The 21022-nt window shown below is 43.4% G+C and overlaps 1 protein-coding gene across 12 annotated transcripts in view; it reads right to left on the reverse strand.

Annotated features, from left to right (window-relative positions):
- Window positions 1-21022, reverse strand: part of RBFOX2 (RNA binding fox-1 homolog 2) — a 287489-nt gene that overhangs the window by 6251 nt on the left and 260216 nt on the right. For 8 of the 12 annotated variants that reach the window (XM_047865297.1, XM_047865296.1, XM_047865305.1 and 5 more), the window contains 7 exons: window positions 19080-19140; window positions 15674-15727; window positions 15460-15552; window positions 14215-14359; window positions 10357-10396; window positions 1483-1571; window positions 979-1051 (listed from right to left, as the gene is read on the reverse strand). In XM_047865297.1, coding sequence (XP_047721253.1) covers window positions 979-1051; window positions 1483-1571; window positions 10357-10396; window positions 14215-14359; window positions 15460-15552; window positions 15674-15727; window positions 19080-19140 — 555 coding nt within the window. The remainder of the gene's footprint in view (window positions 1-978; window positions 1052-1482; window positions 1572-10356; window positions 10397-14214; window positions 14360-15459; window positions 15553-15673; window positions 15728-19079; window positions 19141-21022) is intronic. The other 4 variants (XM_047865299.1, XM_047865298.1, XM_047865300.1 and 1 more) reach the window with 3 other exon arrangements.

Below are 21022 nucleotides of genomic sequence, written 5' to 3' on the forward strand. Positions count from 1 at the left end.
TTTCGGGGTCGGATCTGTATCTTTTTGGCACATAAAATCTCAGCAACTTCTATCACTGTCTTTATCTTGTCTGTTGCACCTACATTCCCCTCAGGACCCTGTTACTTCCTCCCACAAATCTATCATTAGAAATTTAGTGTGAGAAATGATGGGCTCTCTCATATTCCTCCCGGTCTTAAATTTCATTTATCACTCTGCCTCCCCATCACACACTGTCGTCCATGACCCCCGGGCCGCTGCCTGGCTGTACTCTGGATGGCACACAGCGTTAGGAGATGTTGCTGTGACACGGTGTGTCCCTGCTGTGGCCGGTGAGTCACTATCACTGGGCCTGGAGGTATCCAGGCCACCACAAAAATACCACAGTGAGGGTTCGAGTTTGGTTGGGGGGAGGGTTATTCCAAATTGAGGTCTATGGATCTTTTCTACGCTTCCAGGAAAACATCGTATTTTGCTATGAATGTTACGGATAGAAAAGACCTTTGTAAGGCATTCATTTGGTGATTTCTAGTGCTTTCTGCCAGAAGGCTCAGAAATGGCAGGGACGTCCTTTGATATCTGCATCTGAAACTAATGCACAGGTTTTGGGAAGCTTACTGTGAAAGCTGGAGAGTCTCTCCCCCGACATCTCTGCTAAGACCTAGCAGTTAAACCAAGCCACAGGTGTATGTATCCAACATCTGAGCCAATATAAAGCATCAACCTGTTCCCTTCTTTCTCTCCCAAATGATGCCGTCACCCAGGGCAGACTGTCACTATTCATGCCTTTCTGCTGCCGGTAACCAGGTCAAGGGGCTCACGCTACAACACACAGATGAAGGTGATATGAATTTCCAGCTAGTCTTCTGTGGCTTCAACACTTTGGCAATGGAAGAAGGGCTGAATTTATTACACTTCTAGAGCTTCTGCAAACTGCAGGTAAAAGTTAAAAGGTGTAAAGTGGTTAAAAAAAAATACGGTACATATAATAATACTCACCACAGCGCCAACTCCATAGCTAGCGGCAGGAGCCAGGGCGTGGTAGGGGTCGGCTGTGTATACTCGGCCGTAACTGGAGAGAAGAAAGACAATCAGGGAGAGCAAGAAAAGGCCATGATCTAAAAGAATGAGAGCGCTTACTGTGCTAATCAAGACTAGCGAGTAACTCGGTCCTCAACGTTATTAGGGAACGGGCAGAACGGAAACCTGTCCGCTTCTACTCCCAAATGCAGTACCTCTGGAAACTTCTGAAGGACTTCCATCAAATGGAAAAGCAAGGAGGTGGGGATGAGGAAGAGGGAGACAGGGAGCCTGGGGTCAAAGCCAAAGAGAGACAGGAATAAGCGGGAGGGGGGCGGAGCACAGGGCCCAAGGGGGTCTGCAGGCATCTGGAGCCCAGGGTGGCCGAGTGGCGATCCGGAAATGGTGACAGGAGGAAGGCGGGGCGGCACCTGGGTGCCCCACCCCCCCCACCCCCACCCCCCGGGCTCCTCGCCCGCTTACCCGTCGCTGTAAGCTGCGGCGGCGGCGGCAGCGGCTGTGGCCGCGGTCGCGGTAGCCGGCTGTGCATATCTGTAGGCTGCGTATCCGCCCTACAGGAGAGAAGAGAACTGACTTTACAGATACCTCTCCCCCGACGGCCGGACCAACACACACCCACCCACACGCAGACGTACACGCACAATGACACAGGGACAGACGCAAACACGGACACACGTGGGAGGAGAAATGTTTCAAACTGCATCAGTCTGCATGTTATCCTTCCCCTGGCACAAAATTAAGCTCCACCCAACGCAGGGATCTGCTTTCCAATTTAGGACAATTACAAGAGTAAACTACCTCAGTGGGACCCGTTCTCCGATGTAAGCAACGAAGACATGATCTCAGACCGGTCTTACTTCATGGTCTTTGCTGTAACTTTCAACAGGGCAAATATTTGCAGGAAGGTGGGAGAACGCTATCTGACTGATGGGGAATGTAAATGTGTATGTGTTAACTTCAGATTCTCAGGCTGATTTATTGCTAAGAGACTACAGGATGTAACAGAAAGGTCCTCTCTGGTGCTATGCTCCATCAGGACTAGGCTTTTTGTCGAGAGGCAACGTTTAATAGGAAAAACCAGTGTAGATCAGGGGTTGGAACCTTCGGGCTGTGAGCCGATGCAGCCTGCCACCTGTTTCTGAAAGCAGGCGTGACGGCACCGTACGGCCTCCGAAGCCGAAAACGTTTAGCCCTCGGCCCTTCGCAGAAAAAGTCTGCCGGTCCCGAGCTGCATTTAGGACTGGGGCAAATCAGATGACGAATGGCTGAGGGCCTTGCAGTGGGATTCAGCTAGATGAGTTGGGCCTCCCTCCATGGCCTGAGCATTTGCCTGCATTTATTTTCCTCTCCTGACAGATTCAGAGGCCCTTACTTAACACCCAGTCTCACTGCGCACTCTGGAGTCCTTCTTCCAGTGGTTCCACTATCCCCTCGGTCCTAGAGGCTTCCAAACTCTTCCATCCTATTGTTACTTCCCTTCAGTTTAGGGGAACAAACACCCCAAAGGTTTCCGCTGTCAGGGTGAACCACATATACTCTCCCATGAAGTGTTTCAAAGAAAATCACAACAATAAGTGCTATTTTAAAAAGCGGCAAGCCCTACTTTTTTTTCCTCTTCTAGACTTCGTCTATTTCACCCACACCTCATTCAGGTGTAAATTCTTATGACTATTTCTCCCTCTCAGATATAACTATGTTCAACTGGTACACGCTATGACACCATCTCATGTACGCTTTCTCTACGTGAACGCTCTGCATTCCGGAGGAACGTTTATACTCTTGACGTCATCAGCAGTAGCTTCCAGCGTACGTTCAAAGTATCCCTCTGACTGGATTACAGTAGTTACGTATTATTTCTCTTTGTTCTTCAAGTGAATCACTCAGGAAAGCAAACGTTTCTTTCTCCATTACAAATTCTTCCACGTATAAGTAAGAAGATTCTAATTAATATTACCAAACACTGGCAATGACATGGTAATGGATAGAAACAAGGCGGGAAGCACCCTCGGGGGCTACCTGAGATCAACACGTTCACTCTGAAATCCAGCCAGGTCTATGGGAACAGACTGATTTGGGCAAAACTGTACACATCCAGGCTGTAACATATACACCGCTGTATCTGTAACTAAAACTAGACCTATCTATACATACACACGCCATAAAGTGTCTCTTTTCCTGATTGTATCTATGGCTAGCTAGGTAGGTCCTTTTTTAAACTTCTAAAGAGCAGTAAAAGTATGTGTTAACCAAAGCAACAAGCCAATCATTATAGCTGAAATTTTAAGCTTTAAATGAACCTGAAAGGCTCAATTTTTCATTATAACTACAGATGGTTCCATTGGTTTAGAATTAAAGTTTGCTAGAGTGAGGTCTACACCAGGGCCGTCTTTAGGAAAACTTTGTAAGCAACGATAGCGTGGTAAACAGCCATTAGGTGGTCTGTGCCTTCAGTATTCCAAAAGACACCAAAATAATCTTTAAAAATTTAAAACACCAATGTAATCAAAGCAGTTAAAGCCCAATTTGTGTTCACCTGAGTAAAACACTTAAAAACTGAAGTTCTATGCCATAGGGCAGAATATACATTCCCATTAAGGGATTCTGAGGCTCAGTACGGACCTGACTCTCTGAAAGTCTCTGTAAAGTTGAAAATACTGATTTGATTCTATCAAATCATCACTTTGAGTGGTTAGCATACTAATTCTGGAATTCTGGAAAAGGAGGTTCTGAATGTAGTTACTGATAGGACCACTCCCTCTCGTGTTCCTCAACCTGCAAAGAGCCATCAGAACCTCGAGAGATCAGACTGGGGCAAAGGAGATTCCTTCCAAACCAGAAGGAAATGGGAGAGAATCTATGTGCAGTAGTTTCCTTCTATTCTAACTCAACCCGGACTTTGAAGTTTGAAATTTGATGAGGTTCTTTGCTATTTAAATTCAGGAAAACCAGAACAGGAATACAAGTGTTTTACTGATAAGAAAAAGCTTGAGGAGAATATCAGCATGAAGAAAAACTACGTGAATGTTTGTTTTTTTGTAAGTTGGTAATATTTCAACACGACGAGTCTCCTGATTACTTTATAATGGTGCTACAGAGAGGCCCTTTAAAAGGGGGACTATGTTTAGGATGGAAAGATACAAGCTAATTTGGTAATTCATCAGTGACTACCCCAAAATTAGAAAAGTTAAGTTGTATTATCACGGATTTACTTCTCTTGGGTGTAGTCATACCCCAAAGCACTTCCGCTGCTGCCTTAAACAAAATACATCAAAAACTGTAAGACAGAGACACTTCGGATGTCTCTATCCCTACCCCGATTTCGGAGTGCACAGAGCTTCCGGGCTGAGAAATCGTTTTCTCGGCTTTTGCTTCTACCGGCAAGTCTGAGGTCTTTTGCAGAACATGAGAACAAAGTGCAGTTTGAAACACCAAGGTTTTCATTACTGTCTCTTAAGTTTTTCAGAAAGAACAAGGGCGGGGAAGGGGGTAGGAGACAGGGTTCAGGCGTGGGGGGGGCGGGGGAGGCGGGGAGGGATATGGCGCCACATTTATTAATCACATTAAAAACTAAGCATGCCAACATCTGGAGCTAAAACAACCAGCAAAATCACCACGTTCAGACTCGTATTGGCTAACTCTATCTATCCCAGCATTCTCTTGGGACAGCGGTTTGCCCTAGGCTCTACCACAAGCTCGGTGAAGTACACAGCCTCAGGTACTAGAGCGTGCAGCCACAACAACCGGCTATTACGGAAACAGTCAGTCACCACTTGAGTTAACATTCCAGACCCTAACGACGGGCCCTCCCCAGCCCAAAGAAATAGTCAAGGTCGCCCGCCCTAGCCCTGGCCCACACCACGATGTTAATAATTATAACAAGCAGTAACCCATCTGTTATGTCAGAGAAGGGAACAGAGACTCCACTGAGAGGTTTAGAGTGGGGATGCTAACATGTCTTCAGCTGACTGCACAAACAAACAAACAAAAAAAAAAAAAGAGGAGAAATAATTCATTTGGAGATATGAAGTCATGAAATAGCTGATGTGTATTGCTTTTAACCATGCACTGATGCAAAACTGAAGCAACCATTAATAAAAATTAAAAAGGACATATGTATTTACACACAATCAGACCTGTTGGATCTGAAGCAGTTTGCAGACTCTATCTGTGTGTGATTTGAAATAAAACAAAAAATGGGGATTAGCATGGCCACAGCACACCCTAATGTAGGAGGGCACACATGGACTGCTTTTTGGAACCCTGAGAGCTGGATACATTTGGCATGGGCTGAGCCTGATGCAAACATACACATGCCCCGTTAAAAGGCTCGCTTTCTCACTCCTTTATAATTCATTACGAAGGACTCCAGAATGTTCCCAATAGGGGTGGCCCGACGCTAGCTACATCGCTCCCCTATTCACCCTTCCTGACCCTGACCGCATGGTCCAGTCCTGACCCGCAGCACTCTCCGGCCCTCCGTCAGCACCCATCCACTCTGACCCAGAGTTCTTCTGCCATAGCGCCTGTGCTGAATGTTCTAGCTTTCCACATATACGTAAGACATCCCTGCCTTCAACTTCCAGCTCTTTCCCAGGACAATGCGGTTACCTTGAAGATCCTTTTGATGTTCATGTCTCAGCTCTCCAGGGTTCACCATCACCTGCTAGGGATTCTCTACTCCACTCTGAATCAGCTTTAGCATTTAATTAACTTTATAATGTTGCCACACTGATCACAGGACGCTCCTGCACAGTTCTGTTTTAACCAGAACAAAATGGAAGGGCTCTACAGATCCTGCCCTCCTGTATCTGCATTGTCTATTAGGAGGATCTCATACTGGCAGACATTCCCCTTCTCTTGATTTTAACCTAGCCGTGAATTTTATTTTGGTTTTGTTTTAGATTTACATGAAAACAGGACTTTGGTGAGCATGTGATGTCAAGACACCTTCTTTCTACCTGGAAGACAGTGACATTATGTGACACTGAGGAGAAGAGTGTGTGTTTTAAGACCAGCAGACAAAATGAAAGCTTTGGTCCCTGCACGTGATGTACAGATTTACTGAGCAAGGGCGGTGGGGGTGGGTGGAGAGAAAGGCAGATGTGATGCTTAAAATCGCTACAGGGAGCAGAGACCTATCCCCACGAGCTTGGGTTGACTTTGGGTTGACCTGCTGTGCCTCTGGGGATCGCTTCATTTGTCCCTACACGATTCTAACTCCTCCCTTCCCTTGCCTCCTCCCGGCTCCAGCCGAGAAACACTGTCTAGATGGGTCCTGGGGGGTGGGGGGGAGGGGGGTTACCCTTCTGTGGCAATAGAGCACCTCTGATTAAGTGTTAACACAGACATGAGTACTAAAAACTTACAATCATGATAATACTGTTGCTGTTTTTGACGGAGACCTATATCTACTTTGGAAAGTAGATACGAAAAAGTTTTAAAGACACGTACTTAAATTTTATTTTATAATTACTTTAAAATCGGGGTTAAGGGAAGAAATGGTTATGATCAGCTTCTTAACTTGCACTTATCACTTCAATGGTAGACGAGAGATGATCTTTAACAAATCAAACCTCTCAAGCACGCCACCATTTCACATGCCCCCAAGTTAGTTCATTTCCCAAACCCGGCCGGGAGGCCACATAAGGAGTGTGACAGGCGGCCTGGGGTTCTCTCTCCCCAGCATCCAGCTATCAGCAGATGTAACGGTGAATGATTATCCAAATGAACTCACTGACCTTGTTTTAAGGTGAAAGGAAAGAGGGCGAGGGGAATACGTGTTTCAGTTTTACGGCCCCAACAGGTCTAGATTTTTAGGCAACCTGGAGGTGAGGCGAACAGCACGGTCCAATTACGATTGTGGCCTCACCCCGGGGCCCAATCGGGGACTTAGGAGTCTTGCATGGACAGACTCAACTTCCTCCCTTCTCTCGTCTCCTTCACAGTGGAAAATGTCCTCAACTGCTAAGATCTCCAAGTATAAAAGACCAGCTTAAACGCCATGGACAAATGCGATTGGCAAACTAAAAGAGGTGGCAGTGATGGGACAGTGCAGAGCACACGCCTGGCGTGGCCGGAGGCGACGGGGCAGGAGCACTTAATTTTGGAGGCGGTGCCGTCACGTATGGGACTTGACTGTGCGCTGCTGAGGTATAGCAGGGCTTAGATCACACGCTCACAAGTCTCGGTTGTCCAAAAAAGCCTCTGTTCCCATCTCTAACGTGGAGCTGGAATGGTTAGTATAATTCAATTTTTTCACTGCAATCCACAATCTGATTGATTGGCAGGTCACACTGGCACTCCTACCTGAGGTATTTTAGCGCTAATGATTGGTTCCTGTAAGACTATTCTATAACAGAACACAGGAAGAGCAGTTCAAAAAACACAGCTGTGGAAGGAAAACAATCATACAAAAAAGCCCGCTAAGGGGCCCACCAGCCTTTTCTTTCCTTTGGATGCAAGCATGCTTTTCACAGGATAAGAATCAGGAGCAGTTTGGTCATCCCTTTAAAACGTGCATCAGGGTGAGCTATGCCTTTTCTACTGGTCAAGAAAAAGAGGGGCGGGGAGGACGCACGATCGATCGGTCTGCTAAGCTCAGGTCTTCTCGGGGCGGGGCGGGGCGGGGGTGGGGGGGCTTTCTACAAACTGCAGCCACAGTTGCTAGATCGGTTCTCTGGAGAGGAACGTGGCACAAAAGAAACAGAAAGGAAGCCAATGGCTAGCAGGGGTTACGGACTAACAACAGAACAGGGGAAAGAGATTACAACAAAAATCTCTCTGAATGAATAGCCTAAATTAGTCTAACTTAAAGCCAGCAGCCTGCACTCTTCCCTCGTGATGTTTCTTCAAGCTCCGGGTCAGTGCACTTGTACTGGATTAACTCTCCTGTCTTCCTATTGCTAACGTGTATCTCTGAGGAAACAACTCAGTGTATAGGGATAGATTTCCGCAGTGGGGGAGGGGGGGTGGAAATGTACAGAGAGAAACAGGAAAACTCTAGGTAAAACATGGGTGTGTGTGTGTGTGTGTGTGTGTGCGCGCGTGTGTTTTAGAAAAAGCATCCCTCGCTCCCTCACACATGGAAGAGGGAATCTAAAGTTTTCAAAGCTACAGTTGTATCAGACTTCACTCAACAGTTACCTCATAATGCATTCTTGTTTTTCATTAGTGGGGTTGGAAAATATTTCAGCACTAGGGACCACCTTTTTTCCTCCAAGTGACTGCTTTAAGATAGGAGCTAAGAAATGACAGTAACATTGTGATTAATTCCTTTCATTAATAAGACACCACTGGCCAAACACGTATTTCAGCAAGGTCGCTGAATTACTCGTTTAGTTTCATAAGGTGATCCGGTTAGTAGATTAAAACAAAAATGTCAAGGGTATTTTTATTTTCTCAACGGAAGTACAGAAAAGTCATCTCTCTCTTAATAAAATCATATGCTGTGACCTAAAGATAGGAGAGAATTATAAACAAATATTTGGTTCGTTCACTCAAACAAGGGGGAAGTAGGCAATCTTACTGAGGTAGAAATAAGCCATACTTTAAAAATCCCCAAATAAAAAAGGTATCAGAGGAAAAAAAAACAAAAAACAAAAACTTTGACTCAAGAAAATAACTCCAGTGCAAAAGCGTGCTCTAACAGACCAGATTTCAGGAAAGCAATTTAAATAACGTAAAGATGACTTTCATGAGAACATGGATTCTAATGTATATGGGAGAATGTACATGCGAAGAACCTATGTAAATATGTATATTTAGAAAAGTGTCATCTGGTATAAAAGTAGGAATATTTCCCCAACCCTCAAGTTTCACTGTGAGCACAGGAAAAAAAGGTATCTTTCGTTACTTCTGGAAAACCAGCTGAGGAAAGACGTGGATTTTAATTAAAGCACTGATAAGGAAATATGGATTAGTTGAGTTTCGTGCTGGGTTATATAAATAACTGATGTAATCTGGGTAAGTCACCATCTCTTTAAGAAACAGATCTACGAAGTGAGAGGGTTGGACCAAATCGTGGCTAAGACTCCTTTAAGCATCTGTTAAACTAAGGCAAACTTTGAAGGTCTACTCTACATAGGACAGGTGTGTCCAGTTACCTCCTTACTTCCTGCACCACAGAGTCTCTAAGGACATTCTGAAAGTGCGCCGAAGTTTTCTGGTTGCCAGAGAGTCTCTGGCAGAAATCTGTGGCAAAAAGTTCGCTACAAAGGTACCCTTATTGATTCGGGGAGGTAAGGGTGGAGAAAGCACTTCCGGACAATTCTAACCTATGCCCAAGGAATAATTTCATCCTGACAAGTTTTTCTTAAGAAATTGTTTCTTAACGACCTGGGTGGTTAGACTAAGCTTGCATTCAGAAACAGAGCATTTGGAGAGGTCCTAATAAAAAACCTCGAAACTCCAAACTTTTGACTCTTTGTCAGTTAGATCACCTTGTCCACATTTTAAATAATATGTGACAAGCCAATCGTGGAACTCTAGCTACAACAAGACAGTTTCAATAATGGATAATAATAACGATGATGTTAACATTGCTGGTACAATCAACAAGTCCTGGATGGTAGGAGAATGTTTGCAAGAAGAGTCTAGGTTGCCAATTATGCCACTCATTCCCCTCTAGATGGCTCTTAAGGAAAGAGACCCAGTGGCTGTGGACCTTCTGATAGCGAAAGGCTGTATGTAAGCACTGAGTGTTTGGTTGCCTCTCATTATCACCCACTTTCCGCCGACATCAGCTCCTTACCTCCCTCTCACAGGATAATGCTCTCTCAAAGTACGGAAAATAGGAAAACACATAGTTCAGAAAGCTTACTGCCGTCTACATAAATCAAAGCTCCAATGATCTAAAGAGGGATGTGAAATGAGAAGAAGAGCAGAAAAGAGAGAGAGTTGGTTTAAGCTAATATAACTATCCTGTTATTTATGTATGCACATGACACGACGGTATTAAAAGACTTTAAACCTGCTGATCATCTCGCAAATAAATCACAGAACATCTGTGGGTATAGGGAAGGGAAAAGAATATGTCCAGTAGACTGACTCTAGCAATGATCAGGAAACCCAAAGGCTTAGTTTTTGCACCCAGGGGCAAGCGCAGTGGCAGAGAAGCATGCTTGCATTCTTAAATATATAAATATATATATATATATATCCACAAGGAAAAAGAAAATAAAAATCAAATAAATTATATGTAAAAAAAAAACAAAAACAAAACAAAACAAAGAAAAAACAAAAACAAAAACAAAAAAACCAAACCAAACCAAAGAAACAGAAAAAAAAGGCTGGCTTGTCAGGGAATGGGGTCGAGAAGGCCCCGGTGTGTGTACTTACATAGAGGTCAGCACCGTAAAATCCGTCCTGGTAAACCACACTGCAGAAAATCCACACAAAAACAAAAACAAAAAAACAAAAGAACAGAAACACATTCCGGTTATTGAGGACGGCAGCATGCACATGCGCTCTACACAGGCAGGTGATGTATGAATACGTAACCGGGGCTGGGGGGCCGCAGCGAGTCAGCGAGAGGACCGTGCACGGGCACGCGCACGTCGTACAGCTCCAGGACATGCGAGGCGGGAAGGGAGCGCGCCACTCGAATGCACACCTGAACGCTTGGTAATTAAAGGAGGGTTAAAACGATGAAAGCATTCCCAGAGGGCCTGACAGAACTATCAGAACTCTGCTGGATTAGAAACATCAACTTCTCATACCTGGAGTTGTTGTTGTTTTTTTTTTTAAAGCTTGCCCTAGGAGGAAATTTTCTTTAAAGAATTTCAAAATGTGTGTGTGTGTGTGTGTGTGTGTGTGTGTGTGTGTGTGTGTGTATGCGTGTGTGCGTGTGTGCGCATGTGCGTGTGTTGGGGAGGGGGGGAGAGGTACGGGGAAAGGGGGTCTAACATAAGAAAACTGAACCGAAAGAATCCCATTAGGGCAGGACCTGTACGCAGAGTATGTCCCAAAATTAGGTTTAGCGTTTTGTTTTGTTTCCTAGAAGTATGTACGTTTTTCCTGATATCCATACATCACCTGCTTTTTACCCTGCACATTAGACATGCAGTAAGATTTGGCTGATCACACGAGCATGCAAAGTATTATTATTCAGCATTTTAAGAACCAATGCAACACCTCAGAAAAACAAGTCAATCAATTCTGACCAAAGTAAACAGAGAAATGTAATTAAAAAAAAAACACAACCAAAAATACCCACAATGCATTGCTTTCACAAGCAGAGATAATGAGCTAAAGGTTAAGGTGATTGGTCCAAGGTCTGAGAATTGAAAAGGTGCAGTGGGGATCCCAGATAGTAACAATATAATCCAGAGTGGGAAGGAGTAACTGCAAGGTTTTAGGGGCTCTTTTTTGACCGTTAAGAATATTCATGGAACTCTGAAAAATTAACTGATAACTGACGTTTTGGGCATGACCAAGGATCATCCTGTTTTATTTAAAAGGATAAAATGGAGAACAGTAGCTGATTAGGAATTAGAAGGGTTTATTTTCCTGTTCAGAAAAATGAATTTTTATCAAACAAAATACATGAATTTGGGGGTTTTTTGTTTTCTGTTTTTAAAGTCCTGGGCAACACTAAAACTATGATAATCGTAGATTTCAAACCTTTTGAGGTATTTTTGTGCATATAGACTTTCCCCCAAACATTACTTTGGGACCAAAAGACATGGAACAGAAGTAGAGACAAAAGATAAGACTTTCTTCTTCGCATGTGTTAAATCAAGATTTGGATATTCTAAATGAGAAGATCTGTTTATTGTTTATTCAACTAAGCAAGCTGGAAATTTTCAGCACTACCTTCTCTGTTGTAATAAACCAGTAAGTGAGGTCTTTCAATCATATTTTTAACTTGAATGTGAAATAACTTTTTTTTTTTTTTTTTGGCAAGTGGCTGGAAAGTTTCTGAATTCTACTTATTATAATGACATTTTGTTGGGTTTACAGGACAGTGCGGTCACACTTTGCAATGCCCCAAATGTGCTGTGCATTTGTATTACAAAACAGGCAAATTAAATTCCTCTCTGACGCTCACTTAGCTAAGCCCTATCCGGTTTCATCGTCTCCAACTGCAGTTAAAGTTAGATATTAGAAAGTAATCTGCCTCTCAACTGCATTTTATTAGAAAAGACATTTGCTCGTAACGAGAAGGCTGACAGAATGGAAAGCACTGAGGCCAAGTGCTGATTAATTAACCTTCAACTATTTCAGTAGGGGATCCAGGCAAAGATTACAAACATCTCTTCGATACAGAACAGTGGTGGCATTAAAAGCAGGAATACAGTTTACCCTAAGTTACGTCACTCACTGGGAATATTTACCTAAATTCTAGAAGAATTCTAATATTCCCTGTATCAAATGCCGTAAGGAGGCTAGAACACAATGATTAAGGATGAAAATTAGTTTACTAAGCTGAAAAGCAATTTTAGGCCATTCCCCATAAAATACTGGACTTATTCCTTGCCATCTTCCATGTAAACCGGTGGTTTAGTTAATAAAAAAGAAAACATGGGAAATCAGTGTTCAATGTAATGCACAGAGATTGGTATGATTAGACATAAGGATAAAAATATCTTTGAGCGAACGTAATCCTGACACAGAGTAGGGAGCGAATGGGTCCTCAGGTTTGGCCAATATAGTGAAATGAGCTACAGTGACTAAAACAAATCCAACCGTTTCATAAAGTAAACTCGGGAATGTTACAAAATAAAGAAGTCCCATGTTTCTGGCAAGTGGCATCTCTTTGCAAACGTGACAGTAAACTCTCCTGGACTGAAATGGAAGACGCCTCGTGAACAATTTTCCTGGTGTGTAGAACTTCCAAAACGTCTGTTTTTATGTCTGACTTGAGTATCTCTCGATGAAATAATACTGCATCTTTATTCACTTCTTTAAAGAGATGTCAGAGGTTGTTGAAGGTCAAAGCTCAAGTTGAGAGAAGAAAGAATAAAATTAAAAGCAAGTGATGGCAGAGGATGGAGATGATGGGATGCATGGGATTTAAGCATCTATAAGCTGCAAACAAAAGTTTATTTCTAAAGCACTTCCCTTCCAGCGCCTCTTGGAGCCTGTCCATTCCAACATGCACACGTGTCTAACAAAAATGCCTGAATTCTGTGCAATGGAGGACCGCTAATGGCACGTCCATTCGGTCTATGAACGAATGCGGAGTTCGTAGACCTCCAAGCCAATTCTGCTGCCAGAAAAGGACCTACAGAGAAGGCTCTTTCCCTTTGTGTTGTAACTAAGGAGCAATGAACAGGCCCCCCTGCCGCTAGGTTTACTCCTCGGAGAGAATATGGAAAAAACCTGTCATAGGCAGAGAAAAGATGGAGAACACAAAGGTCACATCTTTGAAGAAAGGAAAGTCCTCGGGACAACTAACTTCTAGAAGTCGACTCCGTATAAAAATATACATTTGCGGCTGGCACCGAGAAACACGTGGAGACAAAACCTGTCACCTTCACTCCTTCTCCCCCATTCAGTAGCAAAGGATTTATTTGTTGCTATGGAATCATTCCACTGCATGAGGCACCCTCCATACAAAAATCAAAGGGTGAAGGATGCTCCGCTATATCAGCTGTTTTACCATCATTCAGAAGCCAACTGTAGTTTAATTCTTCCTACTTCTCCCTTTCTCCCTGGATTCAATTGGACTTGGTTCATCTTTGAATTAACCTCTTTTAATCCGTCTCCTACAAAGAAAGCAAATCCATTGTGGGTAACTAGTTCTGCTGTTCACCACCCAGGCAGTGAAACCAAAAGGGAGGGCGACGTGGCAGCCTCGGCCCCAACACAGGGTGGTGACAAGGGGGTGAACACAGCAGATGCGGTCTTGTACTATAATCTGGAGCTCCTATTTCGGTCCTCTGCAGGAGTGTTAATCCACATTCGTGCGATGCTGAGTGAACTGCATGCCAACACACTGCTAGTAAACACAAGACAGTTCTGGCTGCTGTCTTAAGCCGTGAGGGCTTAAGGTGGCCGAAATGAAGATTTATATAATGAATCGGTATTTGGTCACATTCTGACGATGGTATATTTTGGTTCTTGCCATCTAATCCAGTAATTTGCAAATATTCAGAGAATCTCTACAATGTGGCACGGCAACGTCCCAGAAGGTGTGACAGGGCCATGGTATTCTTTTCTGTCCAGCTGCTTATTTTGAAATCTAATGCTTACCCTGGATAGGCGGGAATGGCTGTTGGAGGTACCGCTCGGACTGCCCCATAGACCGTCCGCCCTCTGCCCCTCAGATGGGCTCCTCTGAAGGCGGCCGCCGTGGTGGCTGCAGTCGGGTAAGGGAAGCCAGGAACTAAAGGGAGACCCAAAATATGACAGGAATGTCAACTTGCATTCAACAGCAGGGCTACAATCACAACCGGCTTTGAACCGATTCCAGCAAAGGTTCAAAGATATGTACCACATCTTTCCTGAGAAAGAAATGGAGAGACCCGACACGCAAAGGCTAATGATGCCATGCTCTCTCTGTTCGTCACCAATCTTGAGTGAGCGCACTCTGCTCCTTCCCAGCCCCGGCATTACAGTGCAAGCTGGTGAGAAACAGGTCGAGAAGGTCCGAGAACCAGTGTCGGAATAAGAGACTTTTCACTTCGGGGGTGGGGGGGTGGCGGGGGGCGGCAGTTTAAATCGACTGATATAAACTCTTTAACTGGCCCATTGCTAATCTTGTTTCCACACGTTATTATGTGCATAGAGTAATTCTTCTTCGTAAGAATATTCTTTTGTGTTCGTACGCGGTGCCAACCTCCAAGGCACACAGTAATCTTTACACATTTCATTAGTCCACTTTATTCTTTTATCCAAAACGTTTTAATCCAGAAATGTCAGGGGAGAGGGAAACTACTTGTATCCTTCAGGGAGGCAGACAGTTTCTAAAAACCTATTTTAAACGTGCTATCCTCTGGAAAGCACATACCGACATTTATTCCACATTCACTGAGCTCTTTTTAATTTTACCTTTCGCTGGAGGAAAATGGCTCAGGTCCGGAGGACTTCAGAGGTTTCAACGGAACTGAGAATAATCATGAATACTGGAGGTGCTTCTGAGCGATGTTCTACTGAGGGCCCAAAACTGACTGGCAGAGAACACGTATAACCCATTCTGTCAATACCCATGTCTTGTTTTCTTTACTGTCGAGAGCAGACTAAACTGTTGCTCACGTGGCCTTACCCCCTCTGCCTTTCCCAAGTGTTTATGCTCCATGGCGCTCTTAATATCTGGTCAGAGAGATTCTAACTCAGGTGGAGCAAGGCGAGGGCACTGTAATAGCACCGAACTCTCTCGAGAACACCTCCTTTTCAGTTATGTGCTCTACCTGGGGTGGGGGTGGGGGGAAGACTAGCACACATCACTCTTTACTCGCAACAGTCAAACTCCACGCCAGGCCAGCATAGGCTACTTACTGATTAAAGGAATGTAAGTGTTAATACTCCCTCTTCCTGATAGGGGCACTGCTGCATCATTGCCTAAGGACACGTCTGCTTGAAAGCTGGAGGCTGGTTGCGTTAAAAAAAAAAATTAAGAAATGCAAAAAGATTACAAAGGAAGAGCAAGGTGAAAAGCAACACATGTTTTTGCAGTTAAACAGCACGAATGGAAAAATCAACATGGTACTACCTGCATATAACTCAGGGCCATATACAGCTCCCACCACGGGGCTTAATTTCCAACCTGAAACGGAAGAGAGGACAGTGAGCACTTAAGACCATGTAAGGAGCACGATGAAAAGGACCGACGGTGCGTGTACAAGCTGGCTTCAGATATCCCTGCATTTACTTTTACCGTTGGAGAGTGCCAGCTGGGGGGTTATGTGAGAAGGTCAGGACACTTCCATACCAGGGTATTTTTTTGGTAAAGTTTATTTATTTATTTAGAGAGAGACAGCACGAACGGGGAGAGGGGCAGAAAGAGGGAGAGTGAGAATCCCAATCCCAGGGCTTGAACTCACGAAACCACGAGATCATGACCTGAGCCGAAAAGCGAGAGTCAGACGCCTGACCGACTGAGCCACCCAGGCGCCCCCACTCCTGAGTTTGTTTGTTTATTTTTTAATGTTTATTTACTTTTAAGAGACAGAGAGACAGCGTGTGAGTGGGGAAGGGGTACTGTGATGGCACTCTCTTATATGCCATCTTAACACAGTCTACTACTCTAGTTACTTTATAATTCAAATTTGAATTCACATTTGAGCTGATCTTCAACTCCGTGTTCAAGTATACCACACTGATGGAAACCTGGGTAAAGCAGAAATTCCCTTTCTTTGGGATTTACTACTGGGATCTTGTTGTAGTTAACCTCAGCCAGTCAACAAGAAGAGACATACAGTGATAAAATTCAAGGTACATCCCCAACTTCATGCATGTCTTGGGATGTCCGTTTGTAATAAACACACTTAAGTTAATCAGTCATTTTAACAAACGGATACTAGATTGCTGTTGAACATTAGCTTAAACAATTATAAACTTTGAAGTATTCCCAGAATTAGCTTTGATGTCAATTTTATTTCTTCATTCCCGTTTTTTATATTTATAGAAATGTAGCAGGTGTTAAAAAAAGTATTGTTGCCCACCGAGAGTTACAGAGTACCCAGAATCCCATACGAACACTTTAATCAGTAGACGTTTATTGATTTTTACACATAAATAAGCAAAAAAAAAAAGTGCCATTATTTTTCTGAAAGACGAGAGACTGTACTTAGGAGAAAACCCATTCATTCTGAACCAATCCAATCCTCTGTTATTTTATGTGCTCATAGATGGTGAGGTCTCCTCATTATTTCATATAAAAACTGGGCAAATATCTGGATTCAAATCCTACTGAAGTTGGAAGAACACAAATGTTCTCCAATGTCAGACAAATCAAGTGATTCCAACCGACGTAAACTACACTGCTGACTGAGAATTCACCAGAAGGCACAGAGCACTCTTATCAGAAGCTCTAACCACAAGCAGCCGCAGGGTTCTAAAGTTTGGCTCAGTGGGGTGCCTGGGTGGCTCAGTCGGTTGGGCATCCATCTTTGGCTCAGGTCATGATCTCATGGTTGGTGGGTTCGAGCCCCGCATTGGGCTCTGTGCTCGGAACCTGGAGCCTGCTTCGGATTCTGTGTCTCCCTCTCTCTGTTCCTCCCCCACTTGCGCTCTGGCTCTCTCTCTCTCTCTCAAAAATAAATAAAGATTAAAAAAAAATAAATAAATAAAGTTTGGCTCTGCTAAGGCTTGAATATTAATTTAGAATAATATTCAAAAAATGATTCTTTTCTTTCCTACCAATGGTATTGTTATTTAAGCATTCCTGGAAGTAACAATACACATGTTAATAATGGCATATAATGGTATGCTGTCAATAATACTTCAGAAATGTTTTAGTTCTGTACAATTTACAAAGTAGTTTTGACCTTCACAAAACCCGGAGAGAGGTAAGACAGGTGTGACATCTGGGACCGCAAGTAAGTACTATCCTTCTCTGGGCTTAATTTCCTAAATAATAGACTAAGAAGGTTGGGTTGGATGACTTCTACAGAGCCTTCAGGGGCTCAAATTCTGTGACTGCCAATTCATAGTGATGAAAACAGAATCAGCTTTAAAAAAGATGGGCCCAAGGACAAAATGAAGAGTCAAATCTAGAAGTAGAATTTCTGTCTTCTGAATTCCAGTTGGCAACTCTTTCTACCACCCTGTCTTCCCTGGATTTATAGGAAATCTGACACACTTTGCCTCTCCTTCCTATGTTGTTTACACTGGGTTATTATCAAAATTGCAGGAACTCTGGGGTGCCTGGGTGGCTCAGTTGGTTGAGTGGCTTTAGCTCAGGTCATGATCTCGTGGTTCGCCAGTTTGAGCCCCGCGTCAGGCTCTGTGCCGACAGCTCGGAGCCTGGAGCCTGCCTCGGATTCTGTGTCTCCCTCTCTCTCTCAACAAACAAACAAAGAAACGTTGCAGAAATGTCTGTTTTTGTGATGGCAGTGAAAAAATATCAAGAGGTAAAGGGGGAGGTGGTGGTATCACATGATGTACCATTGATAAAATGGGTAGGGAAAATGTAAGTTAGGCCAATAAATGCAAATTATGCTGATTTGTACCATCTGTTTGAAAAGCTGGGTTAAATCTATCTATTGAAGACATCATGGAATAGACTAAGATACTTATCCTTGATTTAAGACATCACCAGCACATATTGTCATACTCTAGCAGTAGATTCGAACTTCTACAAGACAGCAGAAAACACCCCATTTGGCTCTAGATAAAATTTTATGCAGAACGCTGAGGTACACAACGGAAAATGAGAAGTTGCTGGAGGTCTCAAGACCCCATTCATGGGCTTCCTTTCCACCCTCCCCAAGTGGCCCCGTAGAACACAGCTGGCCAAACCGCTGTTTGTACGGCAGATTCAAATTAAGTTCCAGCTCATTTAGATAACGTGAGTCCACATTAGACTGACGAGTGATGGAAGGGTTCTGTTTTTGTTAAGCAAAATATTCACAATGTTTTCTTCTCAATGAGAAACATTTATGAAACCCACTATATAGCATGGGGTCACGGGACAGAAAGTAGAAAATGCGCACGCGCGCCACGACTTTTCTCTCAGAGCATACCTTTAAAAGGAGGGCAAGGGGTCAAGAATTAGTCCACTCATGCTCAGGAGCGGGCAGGAGTCAATAGTAAAAGTGAGCAGTGGTGGGCACCTATTACGGACAAGCCTAACGTATCACGAACGACTACAGCAGCTAAAAGTGAGGGATCCCCCATTGGGTTAACAGGTAACCTCAAATGATGTGTTCACGCTGTGCGTCAGATGAACTTTACCGAGACCATTACAGCTTAATAACTTAAAAACTTAGCTTAGTTCTAAGAAAAGAAGCTAATTTGCAGAAATAAACTATTCTCCTAGGTAAAGAAAATACTTCCATGTTCATTAAACAAGCTGCCTTAAGACTGAAACTGAGATTCTTTGATGAGTATAAAAAGTTCCTGTATTAATACAAGAACAAATGACATCCTTCTGAAGATGATGCGTAATCTCTTACCATTTGCATATGGTGTGACCATCTTCTTATTGGTCATTACGCGTGCTGTAGCATTATTCACCTAAAAATACAAAGGAGAAAGAAGGGGCAGGGAGAAAGGAGACCACGTTAGGGAACACGGAGTTGCTCATCCAGTAACACAGCACTCAGTTTAATAAAATGTAAATTTCAGAGAATATTGATTTCAACAATTAATATAGCAATATAAAATATTAATATATCATATTTTAATTAAAGTGTTTATTAAATGAGGCTAACAAGAGTAAAATGCAGTTTCTTAGTCTCCAAATGGAAAACTAGGGCTATTTTACCACTAAGTACTCCAAAGAAAAGACACATTTGCCAAGTTCTTTGGAGATCTCTTAAATAGAGAAGTCTCTGAATTATGGAAAAAAAGTAAATTGGAAACAACTCTGTTTGCACATGAACTTTGAAGTTCATTAGTAAAACAGAGGCTTGCCACATGGGTCAGGAAATAGATTTACAGGAAGATAAGAAAATAAATCTGTGGATTTCACCCGTTCTCATGTTCAGCACTTTTGATGTTTGTGTAAGATTTTGCTGTTTGAGGTTAAAAAAAAAAAAAAAAAAAAAGATATCAGAACTTAGATGCCCATGTTGACCAGCTTCAGGACCGTTCTGAATTTTCTAGACTATGTGGTCTATCCATTGAAGAACAATGTTTTCAGAAGGCTTTTAAATTAGGCACTTAAGCCTTATTTCTTCAGTTCTTTTATGTTTCTTTTGTTTTATGGTACTGTCCACCCTCATTACAGAACTGCGTAATTTAGAGCATTCTCAGTGCTAGGGTGAGTAGATGTTACAAAGATGAGGAAGAGACGAATGGAGCTCCGAAGCCAGAAAACTGCAGCCCAGTGTCAGAACCAGCTTAAAGCTCTTGCAAGGAGGGTGCAACGTCACCACAGAACCTGACTGTGTACCGTGCCGTCCGGTCATTAAACAGGCCAGCTTTCAAAAGAATTACAAAACACACCAAACAGAAACGTCTTACTTCGCCTCTGGGGATTTACATTAAAGTTTGGATGGTGATAAATCTGTGTTATGGAGAGACCAATTTTAGGTGGAACTGGAATCAAAACACATCTTGAGATGTCTTTTCGGATTTGCATAGTGGTAATCTTCCTTTGTGAGGAAAAGAAACTCCATTTACTCGAGTTTGAGCCACCAAATAATATAAACATTTCACATTTAAAAAGAAAGAATGGGATACAACAATGATGAGACTGAGAGCATGCAGTTAAAACACACACACACAAATAAAAGAAAGAAAAAACAATCAGTTTTGGAAAGAAGGGAGAGAGTGAAGAGCGAGGTTCTTACAGACAAGGATTAGAAGGGGGTCAGAGCGGACACTAGCTGCTACAGCAGAAAGCACCCAAGCACTAACAGGAAAATGGCCAGAACCAATCAGAAACCACCAGTCAGCAAAGACCCAACAGCTGCAGGTAACAGAGGGAAGGGGCGGGAGCGGCCGAGGGAGAAGGATGGGAGCCGAACTCGGGGAGAGAGAACACAGCAAGGCAGGGGAGGGGGAGAGAAAAGAGAGAGTGGGGGCGGGGAGGGGTATCATGGGCAGGAAAGAGAGCTGTCAAGGGCAAGGAGAGGACAGTCAGAGCTACAAACAGAGGTCTGGGGAAGAGGAAAGGAAGTAGGGGCAGGGAGTGCATTAATAAAACCAGCCAAACTTGGAGTTCAGGAACTCTGAGTAAGATGTGCAAGGGGGAAAAAAATCACCATGACGTCAGTAATCAAACAGCTCAGACTGCTACAAACAATATGTACATCCAAAGTCCAGGCGGCATTACTCAACAGCATTGAAAATAAAAAGGGGAAAGGAAAAGGGAGAGGAACAAGTCAAATCACATTTTGTAGTGTTAATGTGAGATGGCAGATGGACTTTTTCTTTCTTATTTAATTGTTTT

This window comes from Prionailurus viverrinus, chromosome B4, assembly GCF_022837055.1.
Source record: "Prionailurus viverrinus isolate Anna chromosome B4, UM_Priviv_1.0, whole genome shotgun sequence".
Classification (NCBI taxonomy): domain Eukaryota; kingdom Metazoa; phylum Chordata; class Mammalia; order Carnivora; family Felidae; genus Prionailurus; species Prionailurus viverrinus.